The 27,498-nt window shown below is 38.6% G+C and overlaps 1 protein-coding gene across 1 annotated transcript in view; it reads left to right on the top strand.

Moving 5' to 3' along the window:
• The first annotated feature begins 2,108 nt into the window (after positions 1-2,108).
• fstl4 (follistatin-like 4) overlaps positions 2,109-27,498 on the top strand; it is a 230,475-nt gene continuing 205,085 nt past the window's right edge. The window contains exons 1-3 of the mRNA XM_085470780.1: positions 2,109-2,368; positions 15,949-16,108; positions 23,434-23,467. Of these exons, the coding sequence (XP_085326906.1) occupies positions 15,959-16,108; positions 23,434-23,467 (184 nt within the window). The 5' untranslated portion in view covers positions 2,109-2,368; positions 15,949-15,958. The remainder of the gene's footprint in view (positions 2,369-15,948; positions 16,109-23,433; positions 23,468-27,498) is intronic.

The following is a 27,498-nucleotide window of genomic DNA, read 5'->3' as shown; positions in this document are numbered from 1 at the left end:
TCTTGGGATCTCAGCTAAAGTTTACTAATTAGTTTAAAGAAAGGAAAATATGAAAACCAAAACTTTTACAGGCTGAATGCAGTCAGGTAGTGTCTTATGAGTTGAGGCTGTTCCAAAAGATAGAAACTACCCTAAAAACTGAGATATTCAGAAGCTGCAAAGCAACAAACAAGACATCAACATGAATAATTGTTAATCTTTCTCTTTTAAGTCTATGCAGTATGTACATGATTGCTTTCACTGGATGGTGTTGTGTTGTGGATTGCGTGGATTTGAATCTGTATCCAGTTTATTTACATATGTAAGTTTTAAAATTTGAATTCATGTGGCCTGAGTAGGCTCTTTGGTGTGGCCTGACCAATAAATGTATAAAACTTGTGAATAATTATAATAACTGCATTTAAATGACTACATTGAACACCCTCACAATCTGTTAACCAGCATCATCCATCCAATAAGCAACCAGTATAACAACCAAGAAATGGCACTCTTAGTAAACAACCACACACTTAAAGTATATAGCAATGTCTTGTAGGGCAAATAGCTTTACCTTCTAAACCCAGAGCAACATCCTCCCAAAATATAATACAATATTAAGGCCTTTGCATTTGATTATATTGCTTTTCTGAGAATTTTTGTCTTGCATTTAAAAAGTTACTTCAGTGCTCTTTTTATTGCTACACATGCTAAATACTGCTTCAACTAAGACTGCATCTCCATCTCTACTTGGCCCACATAACAGACTTCCCTCTATGTGCCTCCTTGCCAGTCTTTTTCCCAAATGCCATATGAACATTAAAACACCCCTGAATAACACATGAATCCTTTTGTTTTCCACACATTTGTAAAACGTAATTGATGAGATATGTTACCAAAGAGACACCAAAAAAGACAAAAAATAAACACTTTTCAAATTATTTTGATTCATGACCATGAAAAAAGGCAGAAGGTACTTTAGGGTCATGCTGCCAATTGCAACACTGCCATTTTCCATCTTATCAGACATCATCTGTTACTGCAAGTTGGGCTGCTTTATGGACAATATCTGATAGAGTGAATTACAATTTTTCTTTCTTTCTTTCCTTCTTTGTGCACAGCAACTTGATGACTAAAGCGCCTTTCTTCACTTTCCCCCTATTCCCGCTCTCCCCCTTTTCATTTCTTTCTCTTTGATTCTTATTTTTTTCCAGCCTTCTTTTTTTTCGTTGTCTTGATAAATGTTACATTGAGCATTAATGTTTTAGTGCCACATGCAATTTTGATGGTGGTGCCACCATTCTCGTGTCTTTTTAGAATACAGTATGTAGACCTAATTGTGCCACGCGCACTTTAATATTCTTCCATTTTTTTCCATCTCAACAAGTCCTCCACTTACATGAAAATGTGTAAAGGGGACCATAGAGATGATGATTACTTTACTTACAAGTGTTTGTTATACTGTCAGCTATGGCGCCATAAGGCAGCTTTGCAAAAGATGACATTGACACTTAAGACAACATTTGATTTTTATCATGTTCTTCTATCAAGCACCAGCATTCCTATCATGTGTCACTGTATTAAAAAAAAAAAAAAAAAAACTGCAAAGAAGTAGAAGAATGTTGGTTGCTTGCATTTTTTTCTTTGTCATTTTCAACGCCTGAGTTTACACCATAAATTTTAAACAAGATATATTTTAGGTAGTATCTACTTAAGGGTCACCACGGATCGAAAAAGGTAACCGATTCAAGTCCTGTACTTTCATACAAATACAAAAAATCACGGGTATTATTGTACCTGTACACTATGTGAACTTCATAACGTTACCGACATCTTGCATCTAAGGTTGTTTCCAACCCCTGGTTAAAAAAAACAGTACGAATAAAAACTGAAAACAGTCTTTGAATATTTCACACGACGTCTTTCTCCCCTGCAAGGTATGTGGTCCTCGCGAGTGTCTTAGCACGCACGCAAACACGCACACGCATGCACACAGACACACACAGGTGTCGCTTTCCAATGCGATGGATCTGCAGATGTAGCCTCACCGCATTTGGCGTGCAGCGGCTGACGTCAGGAGGAGAGCGGAGTGAGAGGAGTTGAAATAGGGGCAGAGCTGGAGCGTAGCGCTGAGAGGAAACCAGCCAGAGGAGCCGGAGGATGGCAAGCCGCTGCTGAGAGTTGGGACGCTCTACCCGTCGCTACTAACACAGCTGCTGCTACTATTACACTAGCCCATAATTAATTTGAACCCTTTAAACCCTGTCGAGAGGTGGAGAGGAGAGGAGTGGAACTAAGGAGCGCAGACTGGACGAGTCTCTGCGAGGAAATCTGTGGCATATTTGCACGAATTTCCTTTCTTTTATAATCCGTTTGCCTCGGAATACCACAGGTAAGGTGAAAGGTTTATGTACTAAGGCGGGGTGTGGGGTATCAACTCACTAAAAGGCGCATTTATCTGCCGTTTCTTTCTTCTTTTTTACAAGTTTGGCTGTTTTGGGTGCGTGACACCGCTTTATCCGCACTATTTGCATTAGGGTGAGTGTGAATGAACGGAAACTGTAAAGAGGATGGCAGTGGCGTGCTTTAATGTTGAATTAGTTACAGCTGAGGAGAAATGCATCAATAATACAGAGCTCTAGAATTTACAGCCGGGGAGATGTGTGAGAGGTGCAGCTTTATAGCGCAGGGCGATGTCAGTGACAATCTGTGACAGTTTTTAACTACACTGCCTGCTATGTCGCCTTTTGTCTGGCGCAAAACGGCTTGTGATTAATCATTTCACATGACCACATGCCACCTTTGGTAACCCCACATAACCGTGCAGAGGCCCTACCTGCACGAAAATAACAGGGCAATGTTTGATAAATGGGTCCAGGAGGACTCCTTTGCCCGGATGCGCCAGGTTTGCTCAAGCAGCAGAGGGACTGAAATGATAACACTGTGAGACGCGCACACACACCTCACATCGCTGGGCTCTATGGTACTGATTCTTGGTCCCTGAACCCCCTCAACAAACACACACACACACACACACACACACACACACACACACACACACACACACACTCCCCCTTCTTTCGTCGGCCAATTGCTTTCTTCAGGACGCTGGCAAGACTTTATCTATTAACAACCAGGGTCTTATGGAGCACGCAAAAACTCTTATATGAGTGTAAAGGGCACAGCATCTGAAACACGGCGAGCATTTCTTGTCTGATTGCGTTAAATGAGCTGCTTCGGCGCACTCTCATGGGAAAATCCTATCAGTGTCACCAGAGAGTTGGCACGGTGGAAGCAAAGCCTCCGTGACGGCCAGCGGAGTGGGAAATGAGGATTGGTCGGCGCACACGCTGCCGTAGTATAGCGTATATTGCACCGGAGCTCTCCACGGTGCTGAAAATTCTCCCGCCACTTGCTTCCCTTCTCAGTTCCTTCCACTCGTTTTTTTGTTTCTTTTCTTTTCCTTTTTTTTGCAGTCTCTTTTCGGATTTGTTGGATTCGCTCTCTACTTGGAACCAGATATGCAGCCGACATCAAACGGGTGAATTATGCTCATTCATCACTGTGCTATGTGTACAAATAGGTTTAAAGTCCCAGCCTTTCATTCTTATGCCGGCAAACAACCCATAAAACTATAAACTGAGGCAGGTAGTCTCATACAGAAAGGCATGCAAATATATTGCTCAGAGCGACCGTCAGTCCCAACCCCCTGCTCCTAAATGAGGACATTAATAGCAATACTTCTTGCTAGATCTGTTTGCTCTAGAGGCTCCGATCTGTAATTTACTGTTACACATATCGTTTAGGCACAAACCTGTTCATTCTTTGCAGGGATACAAGCAAGCATGTCCCAATGCATACATGCTGACTCCGTGCAGACCTGCTAAAGCTGTAACATATACCACCAAGAAGGCATGAGGACCAGGACGTAACCAGTACTTATCACGGTTATATTAGAACAGCAAGAGTTGGGGGATTAAGGGAGTTAGCTCCGAACTCTGTCAGCGCAATTCTGCAGCTCACCTTGAGGTCAAGTTGAGAAATAATGATGTAGCCAGAATAGTGGCGCAGTCGGGCACATTGTAGTTTGCAATCTGCTATGAAACTTATTAGCTGTCAAACAGAGAGCCATTACAGCGTGGTGTCCAGCAGATTATGGCTGCTTGTTGTTGTTGTTCAGAGACAGCTTTAATAGTCGGATGACTCACGCAGTTACAGTACTGACACTGATGATACACTAGTATACATATGCACATGCACACACAGAATCTGCACTATAACGATTATGTCCTGTGCTCTCCTGCTAACTGCCAGAACCAGCTTAAAGCAGAATGTGTGCATATATACACGTGCTATTATGCAGTGCATGGCAATAGAGGTCAACAATGGCAACAGAGCTCCTACTATGGTTGTGTACCAAGAGCTTTCACACACTTCTACTGGTGTTTTGTATTATATGGTATACAAGGTTTATCCATCCTCTAAGAGTGCATCACAAGCATACAAAATGTAAACTGTAGTCAGCGTCCCGACTCGAAGTTCACACGGCAGGGCTGGATTTGTAGTAATTTTTGTTTTTTTTGCAGTTTCCAGCTTCCGAGCTTGATCGTGGAAAGAAAGAGTTCCAGCAGAGGGAATCCTTGTTGGCAGCAAATACTTTTAAATTGTGAAAATGACCAAAACCTCAGCTTTGTTACTCCAAATGACAATTTTAAGCTGTGCTTAAAAATTACTTTTCCAAATAGAAATCCAGCATATAAATGAGAGATTTGAGTGGTGTGTGATAGTATGCTGATTGGGGACTGTTAAACGGGAAAAAGTCAGTTGGCTTCTCAACAGATTTTGATTATTTAGGTGTGTACAACTGTCTCATAGCAGGCAGCAGCAGACCAAGTAAAAAAAAAAAACAGTTTTACTTTTTGTTTGATAAGTAACTGTGTTTTAAAATTGGACAGCATTTTGTAGATTTCATTGTTTAATTTGCTTTTTTGATTGTTTGACTGATTAACTGATTCTCTGATTTATTTGCACCTTTTTTGCAGTGAGTAGTCATTTTAATTAACACAGTCACTGCAGGCTCTAAACAATCCACAGTTAAAGAGGCCTGGATGACATTTTTGTGTAACATTTAATTAGGGCAAATTAAATTTTCTTATCACTTATAATTTCCCAGTCGTGAACAGTGATGCTTGGCATCACATCACCTGAAACCCATGCAGAGTTCATCTAATCAGGAGCAGGATTTATTATCGCTACAAAGCAGTCCCCTCAGGTAAACCATACCCACTTGACTCCCTCCATTTCTTTACACTTTGAAACTTTGGTCTGCAAATTTCCCAGAGAAATGTAATGAGCCATGCTTCAAAACAAAGGTAAAAATGCATTATATATGGCGAGTTGTACTCTCCTGGGTTGCTCCATCTGCAAAAACACTCACATTTGGATGCTTCTGACAAGATTCAACTTTTTAAACTCTTTCTTGTGGGTCTAACCAGGGCGCTCGAAGTCTCACAGAGAGCTTTAACTGATTAAAATGAGGTCTATGACAGTAAGAATTAATATGAATGACATTGAAACTGAGGTAGGGTTGTAACTTGGTCCATTAGATTCTCTACATTTTTATTTCACATTACTGTGGCCATTGACTCACCTGATAAGTCCACTGTACTCCCCGTAGAGTGCAGGAAATGTGGGCAGCATGGTTCACTTGAAATTCCGATCACTAATGTTGAACTTCTAGAAATGACCTTTACTGCTGCATCCCATATGAACACAGCAGCTGAGCTGAGAGTATCAGCAGCGCAGCTCTGAGCAAATAGTGATTGCCGCCTCCTCTGCTTGAATTGAACTGACCAAAAGAGTCAGAGGAGAGGAAGAAATGCATGGAGGGGTTACAAAAAGGTCACCTAGCATATGTTTTCTGCAGTGAATTTATTCAGCCATCTGCCTGTCCCTTTTATGAAGCCTCACCACCGCCACTATTTAAAACTGTCATATTGAATTTATTTATTTATTTATTTTTACTGAAACTTGATTTGCCATATCACATTTCAACAATGATATGATTCAAGCTGTCTAGGAATTTTACTTCGCTTACTGTAGTAGAGAACTCATTTACTGAATCATTCTGCGTGTCCAGTGGAGTCTGCAGTTTAGCATCATCAACGTCATTAACGATTAGTTATAAATAATAAAACTGCAAAGGGTTCAACATATTGAATGAAGATGTCTAGTACTACAACATGAGTTCTAGTTATTCTTCAATCAGCGATAATTACATACAGAAACCAAAGTGCCTCTAAAGTGCCATTCCTGCAACGGGATGTGCTTTTTTTCTGCTTCCACTGTTTTCTGTCACCTGTTTTTCTCCCTCTTTGCTACTGCTGTATAATTAACAGATGCAGTCCTGTTAGCCCAGCAGACCACCCAGTTATGTCACTGCAGAGCCTCCTGATATCCTTTTTGCCCTTACAGCCATGTCATACATCCTGCAAGGATTTATGGATTCAACAAGTCTCCCTCTGTTTGTGTCTTTCAGACACACATGACAAGCAGGATGTGGGCTTTAACACCCAAGGGCTGTAGATCTGTTCACGGAAACTTGTCTAATAAAAAAGCCAAAAGTCAATATTAGAAAAGCAAAGTGGGACAGGAAGAGAATAGTGTATGGCGCCAAAGAAGGAGCCACTATTCATTCTCTTTCTCTCTCCAGTGTCAAGATGGTCTTATTACTACCTAACAGCCTGAAGCTCTGTCTCTTCTATAGAGAAAGAAAGTAGCAAAGAGAGAGCGTCAGACAATAATTAATTTGGAGGCAATGCAAGAGAAGCTGAGTTGATAAGGATATCTCGCGCTAAAGCACGACAACCTGCGCCGTACTCTCTCAGTGGTCCCTGTGCCTTTTCCGGTTGGCTGAAGCATTATTTTTCTGTCTGAGTGTGCATTTTAACACAATCTGAAAAGGGACATGTGGTGCTGTTTCTCTGCAAAATGAATATATTAACTTTTCTATCACCGCTGCCATATGTTTTTGTTTACGTGTTTTAATTGCTTTAATGGCGTCCTTATTGTTGCTCGTATTATTCGCTCTGCTGTTGGCTGTTTCCACGCTTGTGTTTGTGTCATCTTGTTTGTGCTTGGTGTTAGAGTTTTATTCATCTTTATTTGCCTTCAACAAATTGCTAAGTTTTTAACTTTTACCAGTTTTTAGATTTCACCTTTTATCACACATTCAATGGTTTATACAATCTCCCAAATCGAACAAGCAGCGCTACCTGCTACAGCCTGCAGCTGAATCATAATCAGGCACTCTTGTAAGAACATTGTTTAATAACACCTTGCAATAATAATTGTTGCAATAATAAGTTATTAACTAACTAAACTTTAATCATTTTTCACTGTGTCACACTCCTCCTTCTTTTTCTAAGGTAGTCCTGGAAAACTGGATAACAAAGTAGGGTTTCCAAGTGACGCAGCTCAAACTATAAAAGCTTGCCCAGATAAACTGCTCAGTCTTTCTTGTTCTTTCCACCTGGCAGCAATTGTTTTCTTGACATTATTATTATTTTTGTTGCATTATGTTGAATAATGTCAGATTTTATTCCACTTGCACCCTTTGTTGCATACCTTGAGCTAGTCAATTTGTCACAAATGGGGGGCTTGTCTGCGATATTCAACCCCGTTGGTTAAGGTAGAGAGATGTCATGGTTGGTCAGAGAGGCTGCAATCAAATGATACTTCATCAGTTTCAACTGATTCTTAGAAAGCTTGGTTTGGATTTAGCTGTACAGGGTGGGCCATTTATATGGATACACCGTAATAACATGGGAATGGTTGGTGATATTAATGTCCTGTTTGTGGCACATTAGTATATGTGAGGGGGCAAACTCCTCAAGATGGGTGGTGACTGTGGTGGCCATTTAGAAGTCAGCCATCTTGGATACAGCTTTTGTTTTTTCAATAGGAAGAGGGCCATGTGACACATCAAACGTATTTGTAATGTCACAAGAAAAACAATGGTGTGCTTGGTTTCAACGTAACTTTATTCTTTCATGAGTTATTTACAAGTTTCTCTTTGTTCACAGCCATTGACATGTCGAAGAGGTTAACACGTGAGGAGCGGATCGAAATTGTGTTGATATCTGGTGAACGCAGTAACCGGGTCATTGCAGCAGATTTCAATGCAAGACACCCTAGGTTCTCCAGAGGCCTGGTAATGAACTAATCATTTGATTCAAGTGTATTGACAAAGGGTGATATCTAAAACCTGAAAAATAATCCCTATTAGTGCCACCTACTCCAATCAGAGACATTATCAGATGATGATAAAAATCTATAAAGAACAAGAGCTTAATGCTGCGGAAAATCATTAATCTTGGGATTTAGCACACTGTGGCAAAATAAGCATTTGAATTTGAGTTAATTATTTTAGCTCTCAGTGCACTCTTGGTGCCTGTTTTTTTTCTAGCGTGACAGCCACACAAACTTTAAAATGGATACAAAGAACATTAAATGTTACAGTCTAATAGTCTTAAAAAACATGGAAATCACTTTAGTTTGTCAGCAGATCAAAGTCAAATTCATTTTATTGATTCAATGGGTTTTCTTGGTCTGTATTTTGTGTTCTAGTAGCTGCAATTTCATCAGTGTGAAAGTGACTTAGCAGCAGATTAGAATCAAGTACAAAGACATTTATAGATTTTATGCATCACCGGCTGAATACATGTAAATTCCAGTGAAATCGCAATGCACAGTTTGCGCTATTGCAACTTAATTAATTGGTAACTGGTATTATTGGTAAGTTATGGGTCAATAGTTTGCACATAAACCATGTATTTGCCCTGCAGATAATCTGTATTGCACTTAAACCATGCTGCAAATACAGATAATTAGTAAAAAAAAAAAAAGAAAAAAAATATGGTGCTTTCAGTCAATTTCAGTCAAATCCCTGAACATAACCTGCTCTTGTCCAGGTAATGTGTTCAGCGTATGTTGTGATTTATTCAGGTAAAATGGAAAACTAATTATAAAACAACAACAAAAAATTGTTTAAGTAATAACACTCAAAAATAGTACATGAAATCAAACAGACTGTTACAAAACTATTGAAAATCAACACTTTCAACACAAACCCAAACAGAAACCCAAACGGAAGAGTTTATCACTAACAATCTTACACTCAGATACAGAAAAACCTGGGAGTACAACCATTTGAGCCAATGTAAGTGTAAATAAAAAATATTAATGCATTTTAAAGAGTAGAAGAGTTCAAAGCTGGCAGCATATTTTATAAAGATTTAAATGAGATCAAATTGAGGCAGTTTGATGCAGCTGTAAATTTAGCAGTATGGGCTTGTGACAGAGCCAAAACCTATGGGCCAGCTGTAAGCAGGGAACACCATCATTGCTAAAATAAGCTGAATATTATCAAACAAATAAAAGATTTAATGTTCAAATGTTCCCTTTAGGCCTCCAACTGCTACACTATTAATTAGACCCTTTCTTTCTTAATTAGTTTCACCTTGACTACTGGAGAAGAATTCGTTTTAATTGTGAATCATATGAGCGGATACGACCTGTCAGCTTTTATCTGGTGTGCTGACAACCTCCCATCTTCCTTCCAAAGGGTAGTGTTTCTAACATATTTACATCACAGTCAGTGACTGACCTTACTTTGCATGGCTAGGCTTCTGTATGAATCCATTTTGGGAAACACCACTCAGAGCACCCTGACAGTTATCATATTTCTCATCATCATAAAAAAAGGTGGGGGTGGGGGAGGCTGAAAGTAAGTGTCCCCTGTTCATCTGGAGCGTCTGAAAGATAACTAAGGTTAGAGCGTGTGTGATCCTGATGCATGGCTGCCTGACAGATTGACACGTCTGGTCTCTTCAGAATCTTTTCCAACCGCACAGGAACAAGAATGAAATCTTGACGAGTGAGTCATGTAAACATTTTGGGCAAAGGCGAGTCTCTTGGTAGCTCTATTTCATGCTACATAGACATCTTTCTGAAGAATGGGTTGTTTGAAACCTGAGTGCAGGCAGACAGGCCGGCAGACGCAGGATGATAGCAGAGATTTTACAGAAGAGGAGCTTCAGAGTGAGGCAGCACTCAGAGCATCAGCCTGTGGAGAGGTTTGTTCCAAAATGGGGCATGCATCATGTGGGGGAAAAAATGATTTGTGCTTTCATAACATGATTGACAGGCGATCTTTTTTTTAACATTCTACTTTTGGAGGATAGGCTAGTAGGTTAACCAATATAACTCTTTTCATTAATAATTTCTAAAACTGTATAAATAGAATATCTCAAAATTAAAGCTGTTTAGTGACATGAAACACAAAGAAAGCCAATCCGTCATATGCAAAACATTTTACACGAGGGTGGTGAACTACAGTTTCAGCATGTGCTGTTCAGCATTCGCAGATGTTAATTTTTGTGCCCCTCCCACCCTTTCTTTGTAATCTTTTTTAAATACTCAGCAACTTGCAGGGAGGACTCACGCTGAGTGGGGAATGATTGTCGTTCTGGAACTGCATGTGTCATTTGTAACTGTGACAGCAGACCTACCTGGAGTGGTGCAGAGCTGGGACTGAGAGCAGGAAGGAGAGCTCAGTCTGATCACTTGAATTTGTCTCAGAGCTCAGCTAGGGGCCTTTCCCTGCTGCCATTACAAAGAGCACCAGAGAGACTGCAGGGCTGCATACAATGCTCATTTACATGCCAGTTCTGAATTTGGCTGTGTCTTGGTCTCCTGACAAACATGCCACTTAAGTCATGCTAATTTAGTCAGATTCTAGGGGCATAATAAACCTTTAGCATTGTAAATTTAACTGTACTGAGTACAAAAAAGAGTTTTAAGTTATATCTTTGAATCAGTTTAAATGTCACGGTGAGTTGCTTCTTTTTTCCCGTCATAATAACTAAAGTGGGGTTTGTTATTGCAGCTCATGGAGCAGATCTTTCTGGGAGGATGGTGCTATTGTAGAATATTATAGATTCAAAATCACAAACTCATTGATTGTGCTCAGCAAGTCAGGAGTGTTTGAATGTTCAAATGTGATCAGTTACAGCTGCTGTAGATGACCGAACAATAAAGCCAGCGTTATGAAGATGGTTTCATGTTAGCTACTCTCATTTTTGTCAATACACATATTTTTTTATAGTTTACAATGTCAAATGGATACGAGTGAATTTGATTTTACTGGCTAAGTGGGTAGGAACATACAGCCAATGTGACTGGTTGCCAATATTCGTGCTCAAAATTATTAGTGGGAGTAAAATTAAACATAGTAAAGCACATTGAAATATGAACTGCTGTTAAACAACAATTTTCAAAAATCTAGTAAGAATGAACCACATCTTATTCTTATAAACATTTCTTTTTCTGTCAACACAGATAACTATGATGAGTTTAACTGACTGAATTATTACTTTTTTCTTTGTCTGGCCAAATTCCAAATACATAAATAGGTTATGATGCATTTAGTCAATAGATAATTTGATCCACCGAAAAAAGCTATAAATGACACAAAAGAAACAAGATGCATGATTCAGAACCAGTCTGATAGAACATTATGCTCTCAAAGATTTATACACGATATTGCTGAAAATATCACCATTAGGCCCAGCCTGACAGTTTAGTTGTGCTCCTAGGAGTAAATGTTTTTGTATTTTCTTACACAGAGACAGAGAGAGAAGTGCTTTTCTGTTATATTTTTAGAAGACTAAAAAACAGTCATTTTGCAACAAAATTTGGACCCAGCTCAATTTCAAAGTTATAATCTTTTGATGTCTGTTCTTGACAAGAGAACAGCTTTAAGATTACTTAAGTGTTTATATTCAAATAAATAGACATCATCTCTCAATATCACTGAAAGAAAAACTGCTGGATGGAGATCCTTCTTGTCCGATATAAGTAGAGTGAGTTCAAAAATCAAAAGTTTGATATTTTTTATGTATGTTTTTTTATCATTTACATGAGATTTTTTCCGTATTTAAGTTGTTAAACAAGTGAGTTCTGAGCTTGAAGTGTTGTATTTAGTCACTTGCAAAATTGTAGTAAAACCTACCGAACAAGACCAAAATATTATTTTTTTAAATTTTATGGCACGGCATTTCATTTCTTCATGACCCCGGAGTACTGAGCCTTTCATACTGTAAGCTTGTGTTTGGGCGTCCACACATACATTAAAAAAAATCTTTGCTGCCTCTCAAACATTTTAAAGCTTTGGGTGAAAATGAATATTTGGCCTTAAAATTTGAGTTCCTGACTTGTTGAACTGGCTTTACACTTTACTACACAAAAGTCATATACTTACAAGTAATATACTTTGCTTATGTTTAAATGTGCATTCATTTTAGCTTCATAAACGTTATTAAACTAAACGCATTATAGCAGCATCACGAAGAAGGCATTAACTACCTGACCACAGGTGTTGTTGATGAAGACTGGAACCAAGATGCAATCAAATAATTATGTTTTCATGATTTCAAGAATAGGTCTTACTTTCTAAAGCAAGTAGTAAAGTAAAAGAGCCACTTGTTTGTAGACTTGATCTTGACTGTGATGAAAAATGTCCAGAAAGTAAAGCAGTTTTAATTGTAGAAACCACAGCAACAGGTAGGTCTGCGAGACTCTTTGTGCTATAAACAATATCCCTCTGTCACATAAGTTTAGGAAATCCACAAAAGGAAACAGGAATAATGAGATGGGGAAACACTACAGCTGAGATGTGAATAGATGCATTTAACTTTCAGCACCTTAGGTCTGTTTTTGTTGCAAGTCCCTCAGTAAACCAGTCTGATCTGTGCAAAGCTGCCAAAGGCTGCAGCGACTCTAAAGAATGTGTTCCTCTAAGCTTTTTAATATTCTGGTCAAATAATAGCTTCCGCACAGAGTTTCTCCCTCCTGATGAATTTCAAAATGGACCATTCAGTCCATGAGACCGGGGCTCTGTTTGCGTTTGTGTGTATGTGCCCGTGTGTGCTCATGTATGAATGTGTGTAGCTGTGTGTGGGCCAATGCCAGGGGGAAAGGCAGCACATTAAGACAGTGACTGGCAGATCTCATTTGGTGTTTAATTTCACAAGGGTGAGCTCTCATCCATGTGGGCCCATTAGCCCCCGGCTAGCTAGCTGAATAATGTTGATGGTCCCTTCATGAGTTGTTTACACTGACAGGACTTGTGTGATTTTGTGTCTATGAGGCAGTGAAAAGTAACAGAGTATCTTTACTCAACTGTCACATAAGAAACTGCGGCAAAGTAATCACAAAACCCCAACATTTGCAACATATTTCACAATGTATAAATTCTTCAAGCTCCAGCCATTGAAAGCGATAATGAAATAAACAACATATTGTTGTTATGCGGCAAATTAAATATATCATGATGTGCTGGTGGTTTTAGTGTTTTATTGAAGTTATGCAGGTTTTCTTCTTGCTGTTATATATTGGTAGTTACATGTCTTGTGTGTCTTAGCCGGTTTTACTACCTGTCTATGTCTTGTTTCAGTGATTGTTTCCACCTGTTTCCCATTACCTCCTCATGTGTCTCCCATGTCAGTTACTGTGTTGTCAATTGACTCTCCTTCTTTGAGCTTATTTGAGTTCTCCCAGTTGTTCTGAGAGTATTTGGTGTCTTCATAATCTTCTTTTACATTCTTTTTATTTTGCCTCATCACTGTTGGACTCTTGCTTTGGTTCCTGCTTTCCTTTTGCTGTGCATTCTGTAATTCCCCGTAAATTCTCATTTTTACATTTTCTTACTGCATGTCTACAGTCTGTTTTTTAAAAAATGATATCTATCTTTGCAATACATCAGAGTAAGTTATTTTTGAATAAACTATGCTGTTACTTAAAGTGCACTTTGCAAGTATATTTCCTTAAAGCTCTATTAATCAATTTTTATATTATCAAGGGATCAAATGAATGTGAAAAGCATAACCCATAGCGACAATGTCAAGCCCTGGAAGATTAATTATCTGATGTTACAGGTCCTGTAATTCTGCAGACCCATTTTATCAGTGTGTTATTTTTTTCCTCATAACCTTCCTTTCATTAACTTATTTAAAGACACAAGTCACTCTTATTGGTGCAAAGAAAGACCCATCAGTCTCGACTTATAGCACACCCCTCTTATCAGTTTCATTATATAATACATTAACCATTTTGTGTACACTTTGTTTTGCTGCTTGCAAATAGTAAAAAAAAGAAAAAAAGAAAAGAAAGCAAAAATTAAATGGCCATAAAATTATTACTTTAAAAAGTAAAAGTTAGCTTGGATAAACTTTCAGCCACCATCTCCAGGGCATAACAGGTCAAGGTGAATCACGACTCTCTTCTAAAATTCTGCATTCAAGTCAAGCATCACTGCAGACATTTGACACCATAAACTATTGTACTGCTTGAGATGCATCATGGGTTTTTGTGCCCTTGTTACAGTACAACTGCAAACTTTATGGCCCCCTAAGGGAAATTTGTTTTCACGCTGGTTCAGCAGTAAAACATACAATAAAGCCATATTCTAAAGCATAAGTCCACAATAAAAACAATAAACCTATTACCTAAAAGCACAATTACACACGTAACAAACTGCCATGTCGCACAGTGGAACTATAAAGACACACATCAGCTGATAAGATCCGATGAGAAGTCAATATTTCCCCTCAGGGCAAACGCTACAGGAGGCTGGCACAATACTAAAAACATCAGTGCAGTGCAAGATAAACTCAGTACAATATCTTTGCAATAAATACTCATTGATGAGATAAAAAAGCAGACAGAAAGTCTTTATAAAGCCTGCATTATATTCTATTGTGACTGTGTTGACGATTAGTGTTGTTTATTGAGTCTGGGGTTCACTTTAAGCCAATTGCTATAATATTTTCCCCTCATCTGTAGAATACTGAGTGATTTAATTTGACCTGAAATGCTCTTTAGTTCACTTACTTTTGCAATCAGGGCTAAAGAAGAGGCATAATTTCAAACATAGTTAAATGTTTAAATTATTCAATTCAAATTTTTGTCATTTTTAGATGATTAACAAAAGGAACTACTCATTATTTGAAAGACATTTGAGGCCGTTATGTTTGAATTTGTCAGTACGTATGTGAGTGTGCGCATGTCACAGCAGTGAAACCGATCTTCTGAATTTTTATTTTAAGCTCCCACACCACTCCACCATTTCTTACTTCAGAGGGTTTTCTCTTTGTTGACATCAAAAGATTTTTTATGTACTTTGTAATACACATAATTATTCCCATCAGTGTGGTCTTTGATGTGTACATAGCAGCATTATGCTGTGTGATGTGTGTGCGTGCATGGCGAGTATAATACTTGTACCACTTGGTCTGTGAGCATACATTAACATAATTTCAGGTATTTGTCTCTGCATGTACTAAATCTATTATCAGACATCTGAAAACATTTTGGAAGCACTGCAATATCAGATAAACATTCAATAAAGACAGAGTTATTCAAATAAAAAGTAAGAATTAGGGCTCACATATTTTTTTTCTGTCTTTGTGCTTTTTGCACAGAGAGGAAAGCTGCATAATTGGTACCGTGAGTTCAACTCATGTGTCTTTATCTCCTCTGGGGCAAACAAACTGATATATTATCAAGTAAATAAAGTAATCAAAAATTATTTGCATACAAATTGGATTATGACAGATTAAAATCACAGGTAAGGTGTGAAGATTTGCAGTCAAAGCTACGTAATAAACAGCACAGTTTTGACATTGTTTATTTATTCACGCTGATTAAAGAACATGTTAAAGAGGTTATGTCTCATTTTCACAGTTTTCAACTGCATACTAGACATGTCAACTGTCACGTTCCTGATAAATACAGACACTTGTTAAGAGAACTATTAAACTGTGCTGCACTTATTTCTTGTAACTGCAGTTTGCAGAACAACAGAAAGAGTCTAAGAACTATGTGTGCATTGTACTTTTGCTTTTCACACAGAGAAACACTCATGGGCAGCATGGGTGTTTGGGCTGTGGCTGTGGCCGCTCTGCTGGGAACCTCGGGGTGCTGGCTCGCTGAAGGGCACAAGAGCAGCAGGCGAAGCAGCGGGGATACAGTCAGCGTGTCACGTACCTCCTCCCAGGAACCTCGCGCCATGGTAAATATCCCGTGCATTCTGCACGCACATACACATCAATGCACTAATGTACTGTACTGCGTCCCACTGAGGCCATTACCTTCACTGTCTGACAAGCTAGAAAAACACTTGCAGTGATGAACAGTAAATCAATCGTATCAACCTTAAATCAAATCAAGGTTGTAAAGAAAAATGAAGCGAGCCACACAGTCGAATGATAAAAAAAAAGCATGTTTGTTGTAAATCTGAACAGATTTTAAATCCTGTAAAACATTTATTTTATTGTCACTTTCTATCTCCTGCACTATGACTTGCTGATGCGGTTAACTCATTATATACATATCACTCTGCAGATAAGTATAAGAGCATAAAGGACTGATGCATGTGCATAGGATGACCATGGATGACCTTATTTTATATGTACTTATCTACACTGCTGCTATACATCTATATAATCTAGATTTCAGGTTTTTATTGATTAAAATGAATGAGTATACTCAAAGGTAGAGGAAGCTATTGACAATATGTAGGCCTGATAACAACCGATAAAAGCCATTAATGGAATGTTGACATCCAAACTGTGAGAATCTGTTCTTTGTTGTACAGTTACTATAACAGTTAGTGGTACACTAACCACCATCCTACACCTGCCTGCCATTTTCTGTCTACACTTTATATTTAAACCTAGCAATTGTTCATCTAGCCATTTACAACAAATTGGAGATGATTGCTTTAACACCCATGGGCAAGCACTTGAATGAGGTCACTTGGTTGTATCTATCAGGGCTGGTTGCAAAAGAATCATGAGTTAAAAAGGGAAATAGACACCCTTCAGAAAACTGTCTCCTGCCAGGAAGAATGATCCCTTCGATTGATTTGTTTTTTAGATAATAAACATGAAGCCCAAATAGGTTGTCAAAAAGACCTATGCACAGGCAGACAGATGGCCACCACACAGCCCTGTAGACATCCTGGTTCTTTTCAAAATGAATGATGAACACCCCCTGGTCTGTAAGTCTCACTCACTTCGGGCTATGCCAAGTTGGCACTCTGTTGTGGAATGCCATTTTGCCGTGAGGTTCTGTCTCCCAACATCACTTGATGCAAAAAACAAATTCCCAGGCACAGAATCCATCTATCTGGCCAGAACTGGAACTTAAAACGCTGTCAACTGGTGCCAGAATTGAGAGTTGACCGTGAGGTGAATCATGGAAATCCATGATTTCACAATATGCAAGTCTGCATTCTCAAAGCCTCTGGGAAAGAATAAACAGTGTCAGATTTTCACCATAACTCAAATGCCCCCAAAATAATGTAACACTTGCAATAAAGAAGGAGAAGTATGTTTGCTTTGCACCTGATCAACAAAATAATATAAACTAAAAACTTCAGATTAAGCCTTTTGATTTTTGACTCATTGTCAACTTCCTGGATCCTTACATAATAACCAAAAGACTATGCTGACATGTCCATGCCAGGGTCATAGCAGCTTTGGGACATTTACAGTATATTAGCTGTCACAAATGTGTAAGCATATGGAACTTGAGGCTTCTGCAGGTTTCCTTGGGGAACCTTTCCCTGCCATCAAAACATGCTTGGTTAACTCTCCTGTCATTATGCCCAGATGTAATCCAGTGATAGGCACTGACTGGAGTTGGTCTCCAGGTACTGAACAACAGCTGCCCACTGCTTCTTATATTTGCAATGGTTTAAATGAGGAGAATGAATTTGTCTGTCAGGATCTGACAGACAAACACTACAATGGTTAAAAAAAAACAAAGAACATGTTAGTCTAACTTGTCCATATTGGGGCTCAGATGTGAGGTACTATAGAACAGTCTGACTTTGCAAGCACATTATGTACTGTATATGTTATTTATTATTATAAACAGACTTAAATGTGCTGTTTGTGGGTGAATGTTGCCTTTATTTTGCCGTGTGGCTGAGGCTACATCAGTCTTGGTTCTGGATTCTTGTGTTACTACATACTGAAAGACAACACTCGCCAACATGCAATTTTGTAAGCGCAACACTTAACAGGACGGTTATGATTTGGTTTGGGACTGGCCTCTGTATAAAGACCATAGCTGTTAAGTGATTTTACAGCTACCGCAGAAAAAGAGAACCGTGCTCACTGGATTAAGGTTTAGGAGTAAGAAGGTTAGGCTTTGTATGAACAGGAGAAAGGCTGCAGGAAAAAGCAAAAAAAAAAAGAGAATAAAAATACTCTTCTGCTCACAATGTCAGATTCTCTTTTTGTGTTTTAATTTCCAGTTTTCATTTACATTTTGATGATGAATTGAACCCGTAGAGCTTTACTTTTTATTTTGTTGCGGTCCCCAGAGGGTTAGCTCACATTCTGCTCAGGCTGGTTCCTCATAATTTGTACTCAAAGCTGAAGAAAACCTTTCAGGCAGGCACAACATATGCAATGCTTGCCTTTATATGAAGCAATAATAGTATTCTCTACTACAATTACAGTGGTAGGGGATACTGAATGAGCTCGTGAAGCTCAGCACAACCATCTGGTAAAGAACATCAGTCAGTTTGAATGTGTCTGCCTTCTTTAAGACAGATGTCTAACTTGGAAGTCCATCAAAAAGCATAATTCCAGCTTCAGCTTTTTGAGGTTGTTTCCAGTTTCTTCAATTGAAGTGTGCAGCTGCAAATAATTGGATAAAAAAAAAAAAGCAAATGCTTGCAACTATTAAAATATTTTAGGTCTAAAACTGTGCAATCTAGGTATTGATTGTGTTGGAGCCTACCTGGCCTGCCGTAGCATAGCATGAGAAAAAGTGATTACTTGTTACATATGTACAGTAAAAATTAGTTTCAATATATATCAGCCTACATATACTACAGTCAAATAGGATAAACCACAAGAAATTTATGTTTCAGTCTCTAAATCAGCAGCTACATTTAAAGATCACTTGTGTTAGTTACATGCACTCAGCACCAGTTGCGTTTTCAGCATTGATTTATCGGTTTTAGTTTGGAGGTTATTTGTGAAAGAAATTGTGGTATATGGCAGTGGAAAATCAATTACTGCACCTATTCTCGTGCACCTTCTATAAGGACTTGATTAGCAACCCTTGATTAGCATATTGATTAATGAGTCCTCCCCATAGGGTTTTTCTTGATATATAAAGAAAATCCAACTTCTAGGAAAGCAGTTGTTTATAATTGCTACTTGAAGCTTGGGGAAATTGTAATAAATGGAAGGGTTGAGAGAGTTGTTCTTGCCAGTGAGTATTGCTGGAACATAAAGCTGCTCCATCTCCATCTGATACTGAGACATGTTGGAATTTGTCAGGCTTTTTTTTCCATTTGAAAATAATCAAAGTTATACCTGTGAACGTATCACCGCTTCATAACGTGTATTGCCAGAGTCTGATTCTTTTTTTCCTTTTTCCTTTGGCTGCACTTCATTAAGCCCGTTAAGTGGCTTGTTGCTGCACTGATGAATTGCTGTTAGATAAGACAAGTCTCTTCTTTCCAAGCAACAAACATCAGGGATCATCTATTGAATGTGGATAGATGAACTCTTGTAGGAGAACAGACAGCGATTCAGCTCTCCTTTCCTGCTCCTCTCCTGGTTCTCTTTGTGTCCTCAGGCAGTATCATCGAAATGTCTTCTCATCAAACTGTCTCTGTATATTGAAACCACGATGCTGAGCTGGTCTTCAATAATCACATTCCAGCAAAAAGTTTTGTTGTTGTTTAAAATTAGGAGTTTGAGAGAGATGTATAGAATGAAAGTGGGCGCATTCGTGAAAGATGCCTGGATAGCAACACATTTAAGAGATTGAGGAGAAAGCATATTCAAGTAGACTTCATAACGGGCACTGCTTGGCTTGAATTGCCCTGTTGTTCAAATTGCATTCCCACAAAATGTCAGTTTCTGTGGCGGCAGTGTCAGGTTCTTGTTTCGTGTGGGTGTTTAAATGGCATCCAAGGTGGAAGCATGTGTTTGCACAGGCAAAATCCTTCTTATTCAGTTTGTACATTTAAACTTTGCAACAAAAAGTACTGAGAAATGCAAATATGAAGCCAACTGTGATACCAATACCATAATATTAGAAGCACAGTTTTTATTTTCAGTCTGCTCACAGTGTCGTGACTGCTCATTTAGTACGAAAAGCTATTGCACAGATAAAAATCCAGCCAGGTGATGCTTTATTTATTCAGGTTTGTCAGAGACTCAACACGCCCCCTATTTACTGTAATGTAAATTGAATTCAATTTTATTTATTCACGTCCAAATCACAACATCGGTTTCCTCTTGGTGAATTATACTGTAAAGAGAATAATACAGAGAAAGCAGAGAAACACCAATAATCAGATGACCCTATGAGTAAGCACTTTGGCGACAATAGGAAGGGAAAAATGCCTTTTAACAAGAAGAATGTCCTCCAAGTTTAAATGAGCTTATTTCTGTGTAGCAGAGAGCTGCTGTTAAAAGCATATTAAACGTTCTTTTACATCGCTGGAAAGCAGTTTGTGGAGAAAAGACTGTGTAATTGTGAAAGTGACCGGTGTTATTATTCTTTTTCTAAGTAAACTAGTGCTAGTTTTGTTTTGTTTTCTTAATGAAGAAATCTGTCTCACAGTAAAAGTTTCTGGCCTTTGTGAACAAAGGAGTTGTGTAACATAAAGAAATAAACTTAATCAGTCTTTCTGCACACATACAGCATTTGTTGTTAGAATAATACCCCCTGCTTTTTATTCCTATGGTAGGTTACAATATAAGCTAAGAAGTACTTGAGCTTATATTTTCTCTCACATCAATGCAGCTTGCGTGCTCTCTTTTCCATGGATATGACTTGCTGCTTGGAGGTAGAGATATTAAATCCTCCTCCACCCTCTTCAGATTGTAACAGTGGTGTTTATCATACAGCCATCATTACTGTAACTCTTTTCTCCAGAAAAATGATACTTAGAAAATAATTTGTGTGGCAGTTGCATACTCTGACTCTTTTCTTTCGGGCACTTGGAATTGGTTGAAATTATTTTCTCCAATGGCTAGCATTTATTTAACTAACTGTTTGAGTTCATCACCTGTGAAAACTGCTTTTCTTGGTTATTTGGCTGAGTTTCTTCCCTGGTTTTTCTGCAGTAAACATTTTAGAGGATGCTGCGAACGTGTTACAGAATCCTTTTCTTCATAACAGCACAATGCGTCACTTTTATGAACTTTATCAAGTTACATGGGACTAGCCTAATGAAACATTTTTAGGGGAATGTTGTCTCAAAAGTATCTATAAACTGACCTGGAAGCATATGACAGCAAAGAACTGCTAATGCAAGACTCTACGTGGAATACTCTTAATAATCCCATACTCTAATATTGTCTTATATATGAAAATATTATTTATAGTACATCTTATATAATGCCAGAGACATCTGCGCTATAAGCCATAGGGAATGCAAGTCAAGCAAACAGCCTCAGGCTCGAGATGCTGAAATGTGTTGAATCCTCTGTCTCCCCTATTGTGTGTGTCTTGTGGCATTTTCATAGTCTTATCACATAATCTGCAGGAGCTTCCAGTAAAAATACAGCCATCTAATCAGCCTCTATAACCAAAGGAAAAATGGCAGAGAAAAGCATCAGATCCTCCCTAATTGAAACCCAGTGGGTTTGCCCTATTTGCTCAAATGAAATTCTGGTGGTAGTTATTTACATTTCTCCACCCACTAAAAGCATGCAGTACTCACTATTTATGGCTTTTACTTGGTTTTTACTTTGCACGATCAAATCACAGTAAACGTCATTATCACTAAATTAATTTCCCCCGAAGCTGAATGTATAAAATATGGTGGCAAGCAAGAAGAACCCCGGTGAGCCACTGTAACAAGCGGACAGTATTTTTAGAAAGAAAGACGTAGCCTTTCTTTCACCTCTATGCTTGGTTTGATTCTCTAATCAATTGATCAAACAGCAGCACTCGAGATGATGGAAGGCGGTGCTGATGAGCACACTCAATTTTATCCTGCCATGATGAGGAAGCACGTCTGCAATTAAGATGGACAGATGGCAGAGGGAGGGAAGAGAGAGGGATAGAGATGTAGAGACAGAGGCAGAGGCAATGACAGGAGCTACTAAAACTGCTGCGTTTCTCGTGAGGCTCTCGGTCTCCTGGGAAGCCAAGAAGGCCTCGCAGTTGCACGCAAGTTTTATCACTGAGCCTCATTACCAGTGACATCCACACTGAGGGACGAGAATGCAGAATGTCACAACAATTCAATTGCTGCCTCGTATTGGCTTCTTCAGAAGGGGTTTTTGCATTGGAAGACGTGTTTCCGTTCTATTTTTAAAGCAGCGTGTCGATCTTTTTTTGTTTTACCCACGTACGTGAAATTGCATCTCGAGCCGAGGTACAATTCATGCACCTTGCGCTGTAAACACCAGCGATCGGTTATTAAAAAGCACGAAGCGCACACTATAATGCTGACAACTAAAAGCACGCCCATAGTTTGCACGTACGGGTCAGCTCGATTGCATCTAAAAGCAAAATTTGAAAAAAAGTATGATGTTTTTGAGCTCGACCATTTCACACGCCAAATGGTTTCCATTTATGCCATCATTAATTCATGGTTACCCGCTTTTCTTTTTACTTTTACATATTTCTGTTCTCATTTGTGTTGCATGGCACCTAATGCTTTCATTGCTTTTGACATCCGTTTAAATATTAGGCCGTAATATTGTCACAGATGTTCTTATCTACCACTGCCATTGCTCAGTTATGCTACAGGATAATTTTCCTCTCCTCCAACATGTTCAGCACCTGGTTTGCTTAACTTTGAAATTTGATTTTTATGTACCTCAAAGCTGAACATAATTGCTCCTAATTTCATCATCCAAACGCTAGTTTAGCATATTTGGAATGCCATCAATGAAGGTGATGAGACTAACTTAAAAGTGCATCTAAATATCAGATTCACTGATAGAACTGGGAAATAAATCACAGTTTATCCTGCTGGTATCGACTGTTCAACATCCGGATAAACATTCCACTACAATATGGTGACACCTGCCTTCTAACAGCCTGCTGGCAAGTCTGTTTCCAATTAGGGTGATTAAATTGACTCTGGTACCCAGTTTAGTGAAAGTCCTCTCGTCTTTCTGTTGTCATCTTTCAAGCATTTTCTCTCATTCCCACTCTGACTCTCCTTTCATTCTCTTTCCATCTGTTCACCTTTGTTTTCTGCCCTCATCTTTCACTTAGCCTAGAAAAGAAAAGAAGGCATGGTAACGAATGGTCTGCAAAAAGCTGCAGAAAGGGCTGTTTTTGTCTCACTCCTCCAAGCCTGTAATAACCAGTTTTGTGTGTGTTCTCTGTTTGCAGGAGAAGGGGAAAGCAGACGGGAACATCTATCAATGTGAGTACACTTACTGTGTTCAAACCAAACAGCATTTTTCAAAATATGCCATGTTGTGCTCCATTACAAAATCTTTTTTTTCTTCTTCTTCTGTTATTCTGACATACACTTTAGTTTTCTGATTACTAGGAAATGCTGCTGGAAAGTAATTCAAATCTAAATGCCTCCCATAAAATGAACCATGCAGTCAGTTTTGGGCAAAGCTATGATAATGATGTAACTGTGACATATATTGCTCCACTGTACTATACTGAAGTGTTTGAAAGCATGGCAGATTTGCATTTTTGAAAGCGTTTCAGTTGTTGTGTTTATCAAGAGATTATTTAGCAACTAGCTGAGGGCCTGACAAGCATTAGCTTACAGAATTTGGGGAAAGAAAAGCATAGTTCAAATAAAGGAAGACTTTTAATAATCATAATAATAAACCTGACTGCACTGTGTATTGCCTTCCTTCGTGAACTCTAACAAATAGAAAGTAGAAGCACCTGAAGTCACTCATTCAAAATGACACCCTGTCAGTAAGCTAAAAAATATAGTTGTCAGGTTAATAATTATGGCTGCCAACCCACTTTATTCTCCTGTCAGAAATGAGTAAGTAATGTTTTGTGACTTGTGTGCTGCTTTACAATGAAGTAATTGCTCAGTTAGCCATACAAAGATCATTTACATTTTTGACCTTCCCTGTAAGCTTGGCTGTTGAGTTTTAGTAGAAGTACGGTTGAGATTTTTTCATGGGCATCAGGTCTGGCTAATCTGTTAATCTGCCAAAACCATTATTTTGATCCTAAATCAATATTTGATAGTACTAGTTATCAGCCTGTATGTTTGTGATTAGTGAAGCTTGTCTTTAAGTAACCCTTCGCGTTTACCCGGCAGCAGTTTTTGTTTTTTAACCAGTGGACTAGTTCTGCACAGCTGATCTATCAAACTAATTAAACACAATCAATACATTTTTATGTTTGCAATGCTACTGATGATTAAAGAGTGCCACGAGATAGTTTCATCCCTCGGTACAGGTAGTGAACAAGTTGTTGCAGAGACCTCAGATTTATTTTCTGGCAGTCTGCAGTGTTTATTTTACATTGCCTTTTTTCAGTGCTTTACTCTCTGTTTACTCAGTCCATTTGAGTTGCTGGCTGAGTTGTTGTGAAAGGTGTTGTTTGACACGTAGCTGCAATGCTCATGAAGATGAAGTCTTTTTGTGTGCGTGCGTGCATGCGTGTGTGTGTGTTACAAATGGCCCAAGCATTCACACATGATATTCTGTGCTATTGGAGTCATGGCAGTGAGATTGAGCAGTTTGTATGGAAGTTACTGTAAAGGCAATATTTCCTGGCTGACTGCTTCCTATCTGACAAGCGACTTCATCTGTAAGCATTAGGCCCATTATGATATGCAGTCTGGTTGCTGTCTCAGTTATCTGTGCCTGCTTCTATTCAACCTAAACGTGACCCAGAGGATTTTCTTCGTATTTATCTTCCACCAAAGATGTTTATTAGCTGATTTCTTTTTTTCCCCCTTGAACACTATATTATGTGGCTAAAAATGACAGGCGATTCCATATGCTGTACCTCTCATCACAGATGTTCATGTTGACATATAGAAAGCACATATTGAAAAGCAGAGGCCCACGCTGATGGCTCATTAAAAAACAAACAGTAAGGTGGTTCTAGACAAAGTTAAACATATTTCAAGCTTTAGAAGTTTAGCGTTAATTGAATGAATGTGCAGAATAGTGTATAAACCCATCCATACGTCCATCCATTTCCTTAACTGCTTATCCAGTTCAGGGTCCAAGGGGCGGTGGAGCCTATCCCAGCAGTCATAGGGTAAACAGTGGGGTGTACCCTGGACAGTTGGTTGCAGGGCACATATAAACCCATATTGGCAGAAAACGTATTTGGTATGCAGTGGCAGGAAATTGATGGGAGCACCGGAGGATGAAAGTAATTGATTGAAGATTGTGATAATTTGTTACCAGTGCCCAGTGGTTGACTGCGGTCGCTCTCTCTCCTGAATCAACTAAATTAAATATTTACTCCTCAACAAGGTCACTTTTTAATGCTTCTAAATGAAAAACATACAAATAATTAGGATTGCATTGCATGTATTTGCTCTTGTACATTTGTACATTCAGTTATATTCACTTTTATGTGACTTATCAAAATAAAAATGGAGTTGGAGGGATTAGGGGCCTGTTTTTGACATATGTGATTGAATTAAATAGTGCCGAGAGTCAATTGGAACATTTGTAGTAGAGTGTTAGTTGTGCTCATTGATCTGATGAAGACATTATGCAAATGTATGCATTTTCTTTTCTGGATTGGCCACATCCTAGAACTGCTACTAGGTTTTGAATTAGTATGAGTGCAAGAGGCAAGCTTAAAGACATTCAGTCAGTCAGTCATGATGTACGAAACATCGGTGCCAGTTTTCTGAATGAAAGGGATGAACAGATGTTTTTGCTACAGGCAATATTGCATATGTATTTGTAGGAGTGTGCCTAACACAGTGTCAAATTTTGGGAGGAAAGTATTTAAAAAAATCATACAAGCATGATTTACTAAGGCTTGCAGTAGGTAATTTACTTGCATCATTCATTCAAAGCTGAAAAAAAAGATGTTTTATTTTGCACCTGATGATAGTTGCTGCTGCAAGTGTAAATTTAGTTAGAATGCAGGGAAAGGTGTTGTCACTGTTGGGGATGGATTGCTCAAATCTATGAGCATGATGTGAAAATTTTAGCTCAGTCCAAGCCCTGGGTATATTTCTGGTCCTCTGGAATACTGGTATTTTGATGAAACAGAGCAGAACTCACTTTAACTGAGCGGAGTCGGAATTAGCAAGAGAAAGACGTGCCTTGCGCTGGGTATTACATCCAGCCAAGTTATGTTTTCCTACAACAAGCTGGTGGCTTTGCTGTGTTTTAGTCACATTTCTACACAGAGCTCATTAAACAATGGTAAAAGTCTGCATATCTTCCACAGTCTTGCATGCGGAAAGAATACCATTCATGTTCATTTTCACTTCTCAGAGGTATTGGATCTGTTACATACCATATTGAAATGTCAAAATACAGCAACTAATGGTACTCATAAGAAGTGGGTTAGATTTTTATCTGAATGTTGCAATGTGCAATAAACTTTAATGAATCCCTTCAACATCACATGGAATGCAGGAAAAAAAAATCAAGAATACTGAGTAGATTTACACACGAGGCACAGTAACTTCACTAATATTCATATGGGTCAGCCTTTGAAGGTGAATAATGTGTATTTTCTTCTTCTGCACAGTTCAGATGTCACATAAAGACTTAGTTTGTAATATTTTGTTACCTACCTATCATACCTTCTCTGGATCCATAATGAGGTGTTATATTTATGCAGACACTGACTCTCAGACCCCACACAGTCCTCAGCCTCTTCTTAGTTTGCCTCTTTATAAAAATTTCTCCTTTGGCTGCCTCAGGTTGTTCTAAAAGCACAAACAGAGGGTAATGTTTATTTTTTTTATTTTTTTTGTAGTGCTCTTGTTAGATTGCATTGGTCGTTACTGAAATCAACTGCTGGGTTTTGTTTATAAATTAGTGCACTGTTAGTAGATTACCGGAAAACTTTAAATGCATTAGCAGATTTCTGCATTTATGGCCTCGTGTTAGTTTGCCCATCTTTGTAAATTAGGCCTATGTTGCTTAATTGGAGTTTTTGTGGGCAGGAGATTAGATTTTAGCTCTTTTCTGGTTGGTCAGTTTTTACTTTTTGGCTCATTGTAGTAGGAATACTCCCTTGTAGGACAAAATTGTTGTCTTCTGATACATTCTAATTCTTCTTCAGTTTGTTTGCAAGATAACCAGTTATTTAGCTGAATACATTAACATCCAGACACTTAATTTGTTATACCAACTTTTCACAATGACACAGGTTGTCAACCCTCTGTGTATAAACCTACCTGATACTGTAAATACTGTAAACTTTTATTATATCTGTTTTAAGATGTTGTGGTAACCTTAACAAAACATTACTGGCTTGTCA

Source organism: Copadichromis virginalis, linkage group LG10 (assembly GCF_057382275.1).
Source record: "Copadichromis virginalis isolate Kocher_CV1m ecotype Utaka linkage group LG10, C_Virginalis_male_GT1.1, whole genome shotgun sequence".
NCBI classification, from domain to species: domain Eukaryota; kingdom Metazoa; phylum Chordata; class Actinopteri; order Cichliformes; family Cichlidae; genus Copadichromis; species Copadichromis virginalis.
The sequence above is the reverse complement of the archived record's forward strand: the minus strand, read 5'-3'. Positions and strand labels throughout refer to the sequence as shown.